Source organism: Rhinoderma darwinii, chromosome 6 (genome assembly GCF_050947455.1).
Source record: "Rhinoderma darwinii isolate aRhiDar2 chromosome 6, aRhiDar2.hap1, whole genome shotgun sequence".
NCBI lineage: Eukaryota > Metazoa > Chordata > Amphibia > Anura > Rhinodermatidae > Rhinoderma > Rhinoderma darwinii.
Genome location: NC_134692.1, coordinates 3,648,531 through 3,663,180, shown reverse-complemented (window position 1 = coordinate 3,663,180; position 14,650 = coordinate 3,648,531). Strand labels below are relative to the sequence as shown.

The 14,650-nt window shown below is 40.9% G+C and overlaps 1 protein-coding gene across 3 annotated transcripts in view; it reads left to right on the top strand.

The window, feature by feature from the left end:
• SLC15A2 (solute carrier family 15 member 2) overlaps positions 1 to 14,650 on the top strand; it is a 131,649-nt gene that overhangs the window by 106,728 nt on the left and 10,271 nt on the right. For all 3 annotated transcript variants that reach the window (XM_075831045.1, XM_075831044.1, XM_075831043.1), the window contains 11 exons: positions 14 to 104; positions 286 to 363; positions 1,077 to 1,159; positions 2,732 to 2,818; positions 4,937 to 5,026; positions 5,438 to 5,482; positions 5,982 to 6,014; positions 7,386 to 7,474; positions 7,579 to 7,660; positions 8,205 to 8,336; positions 12,202 to 12,336. In XM_075831045.1, coding sequence (XP_075687160.1) covers positions 14 to 104; positions 286 to 363; positions 1,077 to 1,159; positions 2,732 to 2,818; positions 4,937 to 5,026; positions 5,438 to 5,482; positions 5,982 to 6,014; positions 7,386 to 7,474; positions 7,579 to 7,660; positions 8,205 to 8,336; positions 12,202 to 12,336 — 945 coding nt within the window. The remainder of the gene's footprint in view (positions 1 to 13; positions 105 to 285; positions 364 to 1,076; positions 1,160 to 2,731; positions 2,819 to 4,936; positions 5,027 to 5,437; positions 5,483 to 5,981; positions 6,015 to 7,385; positions 7,475 to 7,578; positions 7,661 to 8,204; positions 8,337 to 12,201; positions 12,337 to 14,650) is intronic.

The following is a 14,650-nucleotide window of genomic DNA, read 5'->3' as shown; positions in this document are numbered from 1 at the left end:
GGATTTTTTTTAGGCAAAAGAAAGAAGCAAGTTCTTCTCCATCTTCTACTTGTCCATCAATGCCGGGAGTCTCATCTCCACCTTTGTCACCCCGGTGCTCCGAGGTTGGTCTAGACCCGTCATACGTTAGTTCTGCGCCTGAACCTCGGGACTGTGTTTCTATCTGGATATCACCCCCATTCTGTTACATATCGCCCCCCCATAATCCTAAACCCCTTTGGCTTTTACTCCAAGGACCCTCCCCCGACATTGGCGCCAATCTCTGACTTTGCTCTTCCTTTGTAGGAGATGTTCAGTGTTTCGGCACGGATTGTTACGCTTTGGCGTTTGGGGTTCCGGCTGCGTTGATGTTTGTTGCGCTCAGTAAGTAAATTGTATTCTTTTTCCTCAGTCACTAAAACTGTGAAATTCCTTTATTCCGGTATCTGATCTGTTTCCGGGAAAGCTGGATGACAACCAATATGGCAGCCATTACGGTTCCCACAGGAGTCATCACTAAGCTTTCCTAAACCCCTGAATGACAGTTGCGATTAGTAATGTAGTTCTACAGGAGCGGAGGATGCGTCACTGTGTAACAGTTTTGCCGTTCAGGATTCTGGGAAAGTATTGTTCTTCCAGTTATAAATATCCCATAACCAATCAATATTTTACGCCACGTTTCATTGGACCGTGCGGTCATTTTTGCACCGTAGCTGTAACGATTACAATAAACAGTCGCCGTTTCCGGTCGGATCGTGTACACAAATATTTACATTTATGGCGATCGTCAGACACGGCCGCCCCCGTTGTGTTCACGGATACAACAACTGTATTATTATCTCCAGATCTTCTCAAAAATCAAAACAATCCTTCTGTTGCCACTAAGCAATGCCCCGCCCCTTGCGCAGTGTCAGGATGTACCGCGCCGTGTCCTTGTTTTCACAACACGCAGCGGATGAATGCGTCCTCTGTGTCCGTTACGTGTGACCGGTTCACCTCATGGAGACAGAAGCGACTCCGGTCACGTCAGGGCGTCCCAGGAACTTTGCCCGTGAGTCTCCCCTCCCCCGCTGACTGTTCTTTCTTGTTTCTTCTAGTTGTGTTTGTCAGTGGCAGCGGCATGTACAAGAAATATCCTCCGCAGGGGAACATATTGGCCTCGGTCTTCAAGTGCATTGGAGTAAGTGCTGCCGGAGGATGCGCCATTCACCAAGAATAGAATCTATTGACGCAGAAAGCGTATCCAAACCTGTTTACGGTACAAAATTCGCTCCGCAGATTTGCACGGATTCAAATAAATAGAAAGTTGTAACACTAAATCCCTCCACGGCCAGTTATATAATGGTAGGCGAGTCACATGAATGTCGCGGTCACGTGCGTTTCCTTTCATTTCTAAATGTGTCAATTTTCTGCAATAATCGCATTTTGCTCGTGACTGCGACTTTCCCGTGAGATCGGTGTTTGCGTGGTCATGTGATATAACCATGTGACTGCATCGTCCAGGAGACTTGGGTGAAAGGTGATCTGAGCGTGCAGCCCCAAGTCTGTGAGCGTCGCGGTCATGTGGTTATATCATGTGACTGCACGAAGATCGCGCAAGACGAATTTATCTAAAATCACAGAATGTTCAGGTTCTCTGGAGTTTTCTAGTTTTATGTCAATGAAGTTGTATCATTTTAAAATGTAAAGTTCTACAACTTTCCAATATATTTTGGGTTTTGGGTTTCAATTATTCAAGATCTCTGTTTGCTGTCAGTGACTGGGAACATTCTCGTTTACATTCAGAGGCTGAAACTCGTCCTGACCTAAAACTTCTTACAGCTCAGTGTGAGCAAGTGTATGTTCACACGGTTTATTTTCGGCCGTTTTTCGGACGAAAAACTGCAGAAGAATAGGAAGCAGAACGCCTCCAAACATCTGCCCGTTTGATTGCAATGGGAAAACGGCGTTCTGTTCCGACGAGCCCTTTTTTTTACGCGGCCGTTTTGAAAACCTTTAGGGTATGTTCACACACAAACTCAAGAACGTCTGAAAATACGTATTTTAAGTCACTCGCGATTTTCACGGCGTTTTTTTATGGCCGTTTTTGGAGCTGTTTTTCAATAGAGTCAATGAAAAACGGCTCCAAAAACGGCTCAAGAAGTGACCAGCACTTCTTTATCGTGGCCGTTTTTTTACACGCCCGTTTTTCGAAACGGCCGCGTAAAAAAAGGGCCCATCGGAACAGATCGCCGTTTTTCCCATTGAAATCAATGGGCAGATGTTTGGGGACGTTCTGCTTCTGATTTTTCAGCCATTTTTCGGCCGTTTATGGCCGAAAATAAGCCGTGTGAACATACCCTGACTATTGCCGTTTTCATGTTCACATTTGCGTTGCGACTTCCGTTCATTACAGAAGTCACAACACTCGGCTGGGTCCGTTGTACGATGAGTAACACCGGCGCCTGGCAGACCCCCGTTGACTCACAATAGGGTCCGTCGGGTTCTGGCGTGGTTTCTATCTATTCGCCGACGGCCTCTGACGGCATTAGAAATATAACCTATAAGGTTGTCAGATCCCATCAACCTCTGATCCTACAGTGAATATAAACCCCATGCAGTGACCGTATATTATATATGGCCCGGGATGTGGGGTTTATCGCTTGTACCGTGGCCGCTGGTTTATTGTGCGATGTAATGGCGTCCCTGGAGTCACCCTATAAGAGCCGTGTAACGCTATAGGCGATAACCTTGTGTTATTGGTTTATTTCAGTTTGCTATCAAGAACCGCTGGAACCATCGCTCCAAAGAACATCCCAAGAGGGAGCACTGGATGGACTGGGCCACTGAGAAGTATCCGGTGAGTACGGGGTGTGCGACCGCCAGCGCTGCGCACACCCATCAATCACTGATCAGGACATGTATCTGATTGGACGGGAGATCATACAATGGCGCAGGGTGAATGGGACTGTTCAGCTATGAATGAGGGTTATAACAATGATAGAAAGTAAAGGTTGGCGTTTCTGGCTGAGTGACCGCCGTCCTGTGCCGCCACCTAATTACAAACAATAATGGATTCCGTTGACTCCATTCATCACGGCCCTTCACATTGCATCATAGGAAAGAAATGCCGTTAATAGAACAGATGCGAGATCTTGGCTCACGCTGAAGCTCAGAGCAAAAACAGAGACTCCCCTTTAAGCTAAGCAAAAACTGCGGCGTGGCAAATAAACGTCTTATGTTCAGACTTGCTACAGACCTGAGGTTTATTTTTAATAGAAAAAAAGAGAGAGACTTGATCCAGCGCCGACTTTTTTGTAAAAGGAAAGGATGTTCCAACTTTATTCGGGAATTCTTTTTAAAAATCCAATATGTGAAGGGGAGGTTGTGTTACTTGCGAGACTATACTCCTGTCCTTACTCATGGCATGTGGGTGAGGACAGGAGTATTGTCCCAAACACATAGGCTCGTAACTAATGCACCCACCCCTTCACATATTGGATTTTTTTTTAAAATTCCCAAATAAAGTTGTGACATCGTGACTCCACCAGCAGAATAGTAAGTGCAGCTCTGGAGTATAATACAGGATATAACTCAGGATCAGTACAGGATAAGTAATGTAATGTATGTACACAGTGACTCCACCAGCAGAATAGTGAGTGCAGCTCTGGAGTATAATACAGGATGTAACTCAGGATCAGTACAGGATAAGTAATGTAATGTATGTACACAGTGACTCCACCAGCAGAATAGTGAGTGCAGCTCTGGAGTATAATACAGGATATAACTCAGGATCAGTACAGGATAAGTAATGTAATGTATGTACACAGTGACTTCACCAGCAGAATAGTGAGTGCAGCTCTGGAGTATAATACAGGATATAACTCAGGATCAGTACAGGATAAGTAATGTATGTACACAGTGACCCCACCAGCAGAATAGTGAGCGCAGCTCTGGAGTATAATACAGGATATAACGCAGGATCAGTACAGGATAAGTAATGTAATGTATGTACACAGTGGCTCCACCAGCAGAATAGTGAGTGCAGCTCTGGAGTATAATACAGGATGTAACTCAGGATCAGTACAGGATAAGTAATGTAATGTATGTACACAGTGACCCCACCAGCAGAATAGTGAGTGCAGCTCTGGAGTATAATACAGGATATAACGCAGGATCAGTACAGGATAAGTAATGTAATGTATGTACACAGTGGCTCCACCAGCAGAATAGTGAGTGCAGCTCTGGAGTATAATACAGGATGTAACTCAGGATCAGTACAGGATAAGTAATGTAATGTATGTACACAGTGACTCCACCAGCAGAATAGTGAGTGCAGCTCTGGAGTATAATACAGGATATAACTCAGGATCAGTACAGGATAAGTAATGTAATGTATGTACACAGTGACTCCACCAGCAGAATAGTGAGTGCAGCTCTGGAGTATAATACAGGATATAACTCAGGATCAGTACAGGATAAGTAATGTAATGTATGTACACAGTGACCACCAGCAGAATAGTGAGTGCAGCTCTGGAGTATAATACAGGATGTAACTCAGGATCAGTACAGGATAAGTAATGTAATGTATGTACACAGTGACTCCACCAGCAGAATAGTGAGTGCAGCTCTGGAGTATAATACAGGATATAACTCAGGATCAGTACAGGATAAGTAATGTAATGTATGTACACAGTGACCACCAGCAGATTAGTGAGTGCAGCTCTGGAGTATAATACAGGATATAACTCAGGATTAGTACAGGATAAGTAATGTATGCACACAGTGACTCCACCAGCAGAATAGTGAGTGCAGCTCTGGAGTATAATACAGGATATAACTCAGGATTAGTACAGGATAAGTAATGTTATGGAGCTATTCACATTTATTCTATGTATGGTACAATATAGAGAGGAAATTCAGAGTTGCGACTTCTGCTTTGAAGAATTTATCTTACATGTTTTGTTTTTTTTTACAGAAAAAACTGATCACAGAAGTGAAGATGGTGACTAAAGTTCTGTTCCTGTACATTCCGCTGCCGATGTTCTGGGCACTCTTTGACCAGCAGGTAATTATCGCTGGCGCCTCTTCTGCTGTAGGTTTAGGTTTATTTCCTTATATACCCGGTACTATAATCCAGCTTGTCTATTTATAATATTCGTCAGGTTAATGTAGAACCCTGACACCAGAGGGCGCTGTAGTAATAACTGAAGATAATGGAGTGAATATATAAAGAGGAAACAATCAGCATTAGGCCGGGTTCACCCCGTGTGCGTTTTTGTTGCGTTTCTAACATGATTCTTTTAGTTTTGGTTGATGAACTCCCATTAAGAGACATGGGACCTTCTCTATCAAAACAAAAAATGCATGTTAAAAACGCAACAAAAACGCACAGTGTGAACACAGCCTTGAACTCCTGCTGATTTGTGCCATCTTAGTGACATTACTTGTGACCGCCTTCTCTTGTGTCATGTTTCAGGGATCCCGCTGGACTCTACAAGCTACAAGAATGAACTCCGATTTTGTAAGTGACATTATTACCAGGGCTCCCGAATTGTTACATTTTCCTGAAGTGCCTGATCCAGACCTGGGGCCCATTGAGGAAAGTGGGAGTCCTTGTTCAACATAGTTTCATCAATGCCCTCCCCTAACATTGCAGAGCTCCCCTACTCCATAAATACATGACAGGGGGAGGTGGTGATCGGCGCCTGGCTGCCCTGTGCCAGGGTTAGGGGCTGTGATGGCGTGATGCAGCACCAGGAGGGGGCGCTATATTCTATACTATCTGCTTGTATAATTGTTGCAACATTGTTTCCGCTTTCCAGCACTGGGACTTCTATGTGAATTTAGATCAAATACAGATTTTACCTATGAAATGTCGCCTCCTCCACGTTGTCATTGATAGGATATCTCCGGGTCCACAAACTTACAACATGAAATGTTACCGGTTTAATAAAATTATTTCCGTCCATTTACACAAGACGAAATTGAGGGTAATTTACACTTCTTCATTTAAATTTCAGGGAGGATTTGTGGCTCAGCCCGACCAGATTCAGGTAAGATGCAGATCTGTATATATGGTCAGATAGACTGTAATAATCATATAATGCTACGAACGTTGACCTGCATACACCTACAGTACGTGACTCTATAGGACTCATTATAAAGGATACCTTTAGGCTGGGTTCACACGTGGCGGAATTTCACTTAAATTCCGCTGCGGACACTCCGCAGCGTTAATCCGCAGCGGAGCCGTTTCTCCATTGACTTCCACTTTAATTTAGCAGTGTTCGTTTAGACGATGCGTAAAATTCCGCTGCGGAGCATAGGCTGCGGAGCGGAATTTGGTATCCGCAGCATGCTCTGTCTGTTGCGGAGCAGTGGCGGACTGGTTGCGGACTCATGGCGGAATTTCTCCATTGACTTCAATGGAGATTCTAATTTCCGCAATGAAGTCCGCAGCTGTCATGCACATGTTATGTGTGCTGCGGATCCGTCTTGCTTTTTTGCCATGACATTTCTTCATTCTGGCTGGACCTATGTATTTCTAGGTCTACAGCCAGACTGAGGAAGTCAATGGGGCTCCCGTAATGACGGGAGCGTTGCTAGGAGACGACTGTAAATAGTCACTGTCCAGGGTGCTGAAAGAGTTAAGCGATCGGCAGTAACTGTTTCTGCACCCTGGACAGTGACTACCGATCCCAATATACAGCAACCTGTAAAAAAAATATAAGTTCATACTTACCGAGAACTCCCTGCTTCTGTCTCCAGTCCGGCCTCCCAGGATGACGTTTCAGTCTAAGTGACGGCTGCAGCCAATCACAGGCCAATCACAGGCTGCAGCCAATCGCAGGCCAATCACAGGCTGCAGCCAATCACAGGCCAATCACAGGCTGCAGCGGTCACATGGACTGGCGCGTCATCCAGGGAGATCGGGCTGGATGCCGAAAGAGGGACGCGTCACCAAGACAACGGCCGGTAAGTATGAAATTCGTTTACTTTCACTAGGGAAAGTGCTGGCCCTTCTCTCTATCCTGCACTGATATCCTGCACTGATAGGGAGAAGGGAAGCACTTTTCCCGCAGTCCGCAGCAGCTAGTCCGCATCAATTTTCTGCACATTTTGGGCAGATCCGCAGCCGTAATCCGCAACCCGGATTAGGTGCGGCATTGATGCGGACAGTTGCGGAGGAAATCCGCCACGTGTGGCCATGCCCTTACATTTCATATTCAGTCAACGTGTAAATCCTCTGCTTTACTTATCTTGTATTGATCTGAAGTTACTGCATCTCATACTCCAGTCGTAACCGAAGCTGCAGTGACATTTCTGCTTTCCTGATAAACTGCGGTTAGTTTGCAAGTATAACTGGCAGAACTGTGATTGCAGCTCTGAAGTTACATTTAAATCTGTTCCCTCCCCTTCCTCAGATTCTGAATCCTCTGCTGATTCTCATCCTCATCCCAGTGTTTGACCTCGGCATCTACCCACTGATTAAACTCTGCAAGGTCAATTTTAAGTGAGTAACAACCTGGTTAATTATCTGATCCTCTGTTGATAGGTTGCGGAGGGAGGGGGAGGATAATGCAACAAATAAATAATCCCTACTCTCATCGTCCACAGGTCTATCCCGAAGATGGCTATTGGTATGATCCTGGCAGCCCTGGCGTTTGCAGTTGCCACTGTTGTAGAGATCCAGATTAATGTAAGTTATTGATTTTCATTATAAAATAATTTCAAGGGCTAGTGTGCTGCTGTATCTAAGCCTCTCGTGTGATACTGTCTGCTGAGCTGCTGTATCTAAGCCTCTTGTGTGATACTGTCTGCTGAGCTGCTGTATCTAAGCCTCTCGTGTGATACTGTCTGCTGAGCTGCTGTATCTAATCCTATGATGTGTGATACTGTCTGTTGAGTGGATATACTGTATCTAAGTCTCTCATGTGTGATACTGTCTGCAGAGCGGCTGTATCTAAGCCTCACATTCTAATGGGTTTATTGAAGGGTCGTCCCACAAATGACTCGTGTCTTATTAATCACTTCTCCATTAACGGTCGGCACCAGCTCATGCTCAGGATTGGCAGGATTTGGTCACTAACATTGACAGCCAAAGAAATAATAATTTTTGGGACTAGCCCTTTAAGAATTATTATCAACAGAAAAAGTATTTGGAGGCAGATAAGAAGTGAAGGTGTGTGCAAGAACAACCTGCAGAGTACAATGTATAATCATCCCGGGTCTGTCATCAACAGGAAACAAATCCAGTGGTTCCAAAAGCCGGAGAAAGTTTTCTGCAGGTCCTAAACTTTGCAGAAAAAGTTACAATTACTGATCCAGAAAACAATCAGTTCAACCCTCCCATACTAAACCCTGACGACCTCAAGGTAATGAGAATGATATGAATTCTATATACAAGAAGATGTATAACTTATACCAGCTGTACATATATAATTATATACAGGAGATACCCAGGTTATACCAGCATGCTCCATATCACTATATACAGGAAGATGTATAACTTATACCAGCTGTACATATATAATTATATACAGAAGATACCCAGGTTATACCAGCATGCTCCATATTACTATATACAGGAAGATGTATAACTTATACCAGCTGTACATATATAATTATATACAGAAGATACCCAGGTTATACCAGCATGCTCCATATCACTATATACAGGAAGATGTATAACTTACACCAGCTGTACATATATAATTATATACAGAAGATACCCAGGTTATACCAGCATGCTCCATATCACTATATACAAGAAGATGTATAACTTATACCAGCTGTACATATATAATTATATACAGAAGATGCCCAGGTTATACCAGCATGCTCCATATCACTATATACAGGAAGATGTATAACTTATACCAGCTGTACATATATAATTATATACAGAAGATACCCAGGTTATACCAGCATGCTCCATATCACTATATACAAGAAGATGTAAAACTTATACCAGCTGTATATATATAATTATATATAGAATATACCCAGGTTATACCAGCATGCTCCATATCACTATATACAAGAAGATGTATGACTTATACCAGCTGTACATATATAATTATATACAGAAGATACCCAGGTTATACCAGCATGCTCCATATCACTATATACAAGAAGATGTAAAACTTATACCAGCTGTACATATATAATTATATACAGGAGATACCCAGGATATACCAGCATGCCCCATATCACTATATACAAGAAGATGTATAACTTATACCAGCTGTACATATATAATTCTATACAGAAGATACCCAGGTTATACCAGCATGCTCCATATCACTATATACAGGAAGATGTATAACTTATACCAGCTGTACATATATAATTCTATACAGAAGATACCCAGGTTATACCAGCATGCTCCATATCACTATATACAAGAAGATGTATAACTTATACCAGCTGTACATATATAATTATATACAGAAGATACCCAGGTTATACCAGCATGCTCCATATCACTATATACAGGAAGATGTATAACTTATACCAGCTGTACATATATAATTATATACAGAAGATACCCAGGTTATACCAGCATGCTCCATATCACTATATACAAGAAGATGTATAACTTATACCAGCTGTACATATATAATTATATACAGAAGATACCCAGGTTATACCAGCATGCTCCATATCACTATATACAAGAAGATGTATAACTTATACCAGCTGTACATATATAATTATATACAGGAGATACCCAGGATATACCAGCATGCTCCATATCACTATATACAAGAAGATGTATAACTTATACCAGCTGTACATATATAATTATATACAGAAGATTCCCAGGTTATACCAGCCTGCTCCATATCACTATATACAAGAAGATGTATAAGTTATACCAGCTGTACATATATAATTATATACAGAAGATACCCAGGTTATACCAGCATGCTCCATATCACTATATACAAGAAGATGTAAAACTTATACCAGCTGTATATATATAATTATATATAGAATATACCCAGGTTATACCAGCATGCTCCATATCACTATATACAAGAAGATGTAAAACTTATACCAGCTGTACATATATAGTTATATATAGAAGATACCCAGGTTATACCAGCATGCTCCATATCACTATATACAGGAAGATGTGTAACTTATACCAGCTGTACATATATAATTATATACAGGAGATACCCAGGTTATACCAGCATGCTCCATATCACTATATACAAGAAGATGTATAACTTATACCAGCTGTACATATATAATTATATACAGAAGATACCCAGGTTATACCAGCATGCTCCATATCACTATATACAAGAAGATGTATAACTTATACCAGCCGTACATATATAATTATATACAGAATATACCCAGGTTATACCAGCATGCTCCATATCACTATATACAAGAAGATGTATAACTTATACCAGCTGTACATATATAATTATATACAGAAGATACCCGGGTTATACCAGCCTGCTCCATATCACTATATACAAGAAGATGTATAACTTATACCAGCTGTACATATATAATTCTATACAGAAGATACCCAGGTTATACCAGCATGCTCCATATCACTATATACAAGAAGATGTATAACTTATGTTATAACCAGCTGTACATATATAATTATATACAGAAGATACCCAGGTTATACCAGCATGCTCCATATCACTATATACAAGAAGATGTATAACTTATACCAGCTGTACATATATAATTATATACAGAAGATTCCCAGGTTATACCAGCATGCTCCATATCACTATATACAAGAAGATGTATAACTTATACCAGCTGTACATATATAATTATATACAGAAGATACCCAGGTTATACCAGCATGCTCCATATCACTATATACAAGATGTATAACTTATACCAGCTGTACATAAATAATTATATACAGGAGATACCCAGGATATACCAGCATGCTCCATATCACTATATACAAGAAGATGTATAACTTATACCAGCTGTACATATATAATTATATACAGAAGATACCCGGGTTATACCAGCCTGCTCCATATCACTATATACAAGAAGATGTATAAGTTATACCAGCTGTACATATATAATTATATACAGAAGATACCCAGGTTATACCAGCATGCTCCATATCACTATATACAAGAAGATGTAAAACTTATACCAGCTGTATATATATAATTATATATAGAATATATCCAGGTTATACCAGCATGCTCCATATCACTATATACAAGAAGATGTAAAACTTATACCAGCTGTACATATATAGTTATATATAGAAGATACCCAGGTTATACCAGCATGCTCCATATCACTATATACAGGAAGATGTGTAACTTATACCAGCTGTACATATATAATTATATACAGGAGATACCCAGGTTATACCAGCATGCTCCATATCACTATATACAAGAAGATGTATAACTTATACCAGCTGTACATATATAATTATATACAGAAGATACCCAGGTTATACCAGCATGCTCCATATCACTATATACAAGAAGATGTATAACTTATACCAGCCGTACATATATAATTATATACAGAATATACCCAGGTTATACCAGCATGCTCCATATCACTATATACAAGAAGATGTATAACTTATACCAGCCGTACATATATAATTATATACAGAAGATACCCAGGTTATACCAGCATGCTCCATATCACTATATACAAGAAGATGTATAACTTATACCAGCTGTACATATATAATTATATACAGAAGATACCCGGGTTATACCAGCCTGCTCCATATCACTATATACAAGAAGATGTATAACTTATACCAGCTGTACATATATAATTCTATACAGAAGATACCAAAGGTTATACCAGCATGCTCCATATCACTATATACAAGAAGAATGTATAACTTATACCAGCTGTACATATATAATTATATACAGAAGATACCCGGGTTATACCAGCATGCTCCATATCACTATATACAAGAAGATGTATAACTTATACCAGCTGTACATATATAATTATATACAGAAGATACCCGGGTTATACCAGCATGCTCCATATCACTATATACAAGAAGATGTATAACTTATACCAGCTGTACATATATAATTATATACAGAAGATACCCAGGTTATACCAGCATGCTCCATATCACTATATACAGGAAGATGTATAACTTATACCAGCTGTACATATATAATTATATACAGAAGATGCCCAGGTTATACCAGCTTTATAATGTTGTTATGTTTCCCTCGGCAGGATCCTGAATACATGAAATTTAATGTCATGGGCACAAAGAATTTAAGTGTAACGTTTGGGAACGGTGGTAACTGTAGTATTCAACTGAAAGAAGAAACAACTCATTCTTTAGCCATTTACACAAAATGCATAAATGTAAGTTATGATTGTTAAACAGATCTAGTAAGAAAATATCAGTATACAGAGATGATACAGAGAGGATATAGAGGAGATACAAAGGTAATAGAGATGATACAGATAGCATACAGAGGTGATAGAGAGGATACAGAGGTGATAGAGATGATACAGAGGTGATCGAGAGGATACAGATAGTATACAGAGATCATAGAGAGGAGACAGAGGTGATAGAGAGGATACAGAGGTGATAGAGAAGATATAGAGGCGATACAGAGGTGATTGAGAGGATACAGATAATATACAGAGATGATAGAGAGGATACACAGGTGATAGAGAGGATACTGAGGTGATAGAGAGGACACAGAGGTGATAGAGAGGATACAGAGGTGATATAGAGGCTATAGAGGAGATACAGTGGTGATAGAGAGGATATAGAGGAGATACAGAGGTGATAGAGATGATACAGAGGGTATACAGAGGTGATAGAGAGGATACAGAGTATACTGAGGTGACCGAGATGATACAGAGAGGATACAGACGTAATAGAGAGGATACAGAGGTGATAGAGAGGATACAGAGGTGATAGAGCGGATACAGAGAGAATACGGAGATAATAGAGATGATACAGAGAGTATACAGAGGTGATAGAGATGATACAGAGAGTATACGGAGGTGATAGAGATGATACAGAGAGAATACTGAGGTGATAGAGAGGATACAGAGTTGATAGAGATGATACACAGGTGATAGAGAGGTTACAGAGGTGATAGACATGATACAGAGGTGATAGACATGATACAGAGGTGATAGAGAGGATACAGAGGTGATAGAGAGGTGATAGAGATGAAACAGAGTGTATAAAGAGGGGATAGAGATGATACAGGGAGGATACAGAGGTGATAGAGAGGATACAGAGGTGATAGAGAGGTGATATAGACGATACAGAGGTGATAGAGATGATACAGAAGTGATAGAGATGATACAGAGAGAATACTGAGGTGATAGAGAAGATACAGAGGTGATAGAGACGATACAGAGGTGATAGATGATACAGAGAGGATACAGAGGAGATAGAGAGGATACAGAAGTGATATAGATGATACAGAGAGAATACTGAGGTGATAGAGAGGATACAGAGGTGATAGAGAAGATACAGAGGTGATAGAGAGGATACAGAGGTGATAGAGATTATACAGAGATGATACAGAGGTGATAGAGATGATACAGAGGTGATAGAGATGATACAGAGGTGATAGAGAGGATACAGAGGTGATTCAGATGATACAGACAGGATACAGAGGAGATACAGAGGTGATAGAGAGGATACGGAGGTGATAGAGATCATACAGAGAGGATACGGAGGTGATAGAGATGATATACAGGTGATAGAGATGATACAGAGGTGATAGAAATGATACAGAGAGGATACGGAGGTGATAGAGATGATACAGAGAGGATACAGAGGCGATAGAGATGATACAGAGAGGATACAGAGGCGATAGAGATGATACAGAGAGGATACGGAGGTGATAAGAGAATTTGTAGAGATGATAGAGATGATACAGAGGCGATATAGATGATACAGAGAGAATACGGAGGTGATAGAGATGTTGTAGAGATATTACAGAGGTGATAGACATGATACAGAGATGATATGTAGAGGATACAGAGGTGATAGAGATGATACAGAGAGGATACAGAGGTGATAGAGAGGATACAGAGGTGATAGAGAGGATACAGAGGTGATAGAGAGGATACAGAGGTGATAGAGATTATACAGAGGTGATAGAGATGACACAGAGAGGATACGGAGGTGATAGAGATGTTGTAGATATGATAGAGATGATACAGGGGTGATAGAGATGATATAGAGAGGATATAGAGGTGATAGAGATGATACAGAGGTGATAGAGATGATACAGAGGTGATAGAGATGATACAGAGAGGATACAGAGGTGATAGAGATGATACAGAGATGATACAGAGGTGATAGAGATGATACAGAGATGATATAGAGAGGATACAGAGGTGATAGAGATGATACAGGGGTGATAGAGAGGATACAGAGGTGATAGAGAGGATACAGAGGTGATAGATTGATATAGACATGGTATGGAGGTGATAGAGATGATACAGAGGTGATAGAGAGGGTACAGAGGTGATAGAGAGGATACAGAGGTGATAGAGTTTATACAGAGGTGATAGAGATGACACAGAGAGGATACGGAGGTGATAGAGATGTTGTAGAGATGATACAGGGGTGATAGAGATGATACAGAGGTGATCGAGATGATACAGAGATGATTTAGTGAGGATACAGAGGTGATAGAGA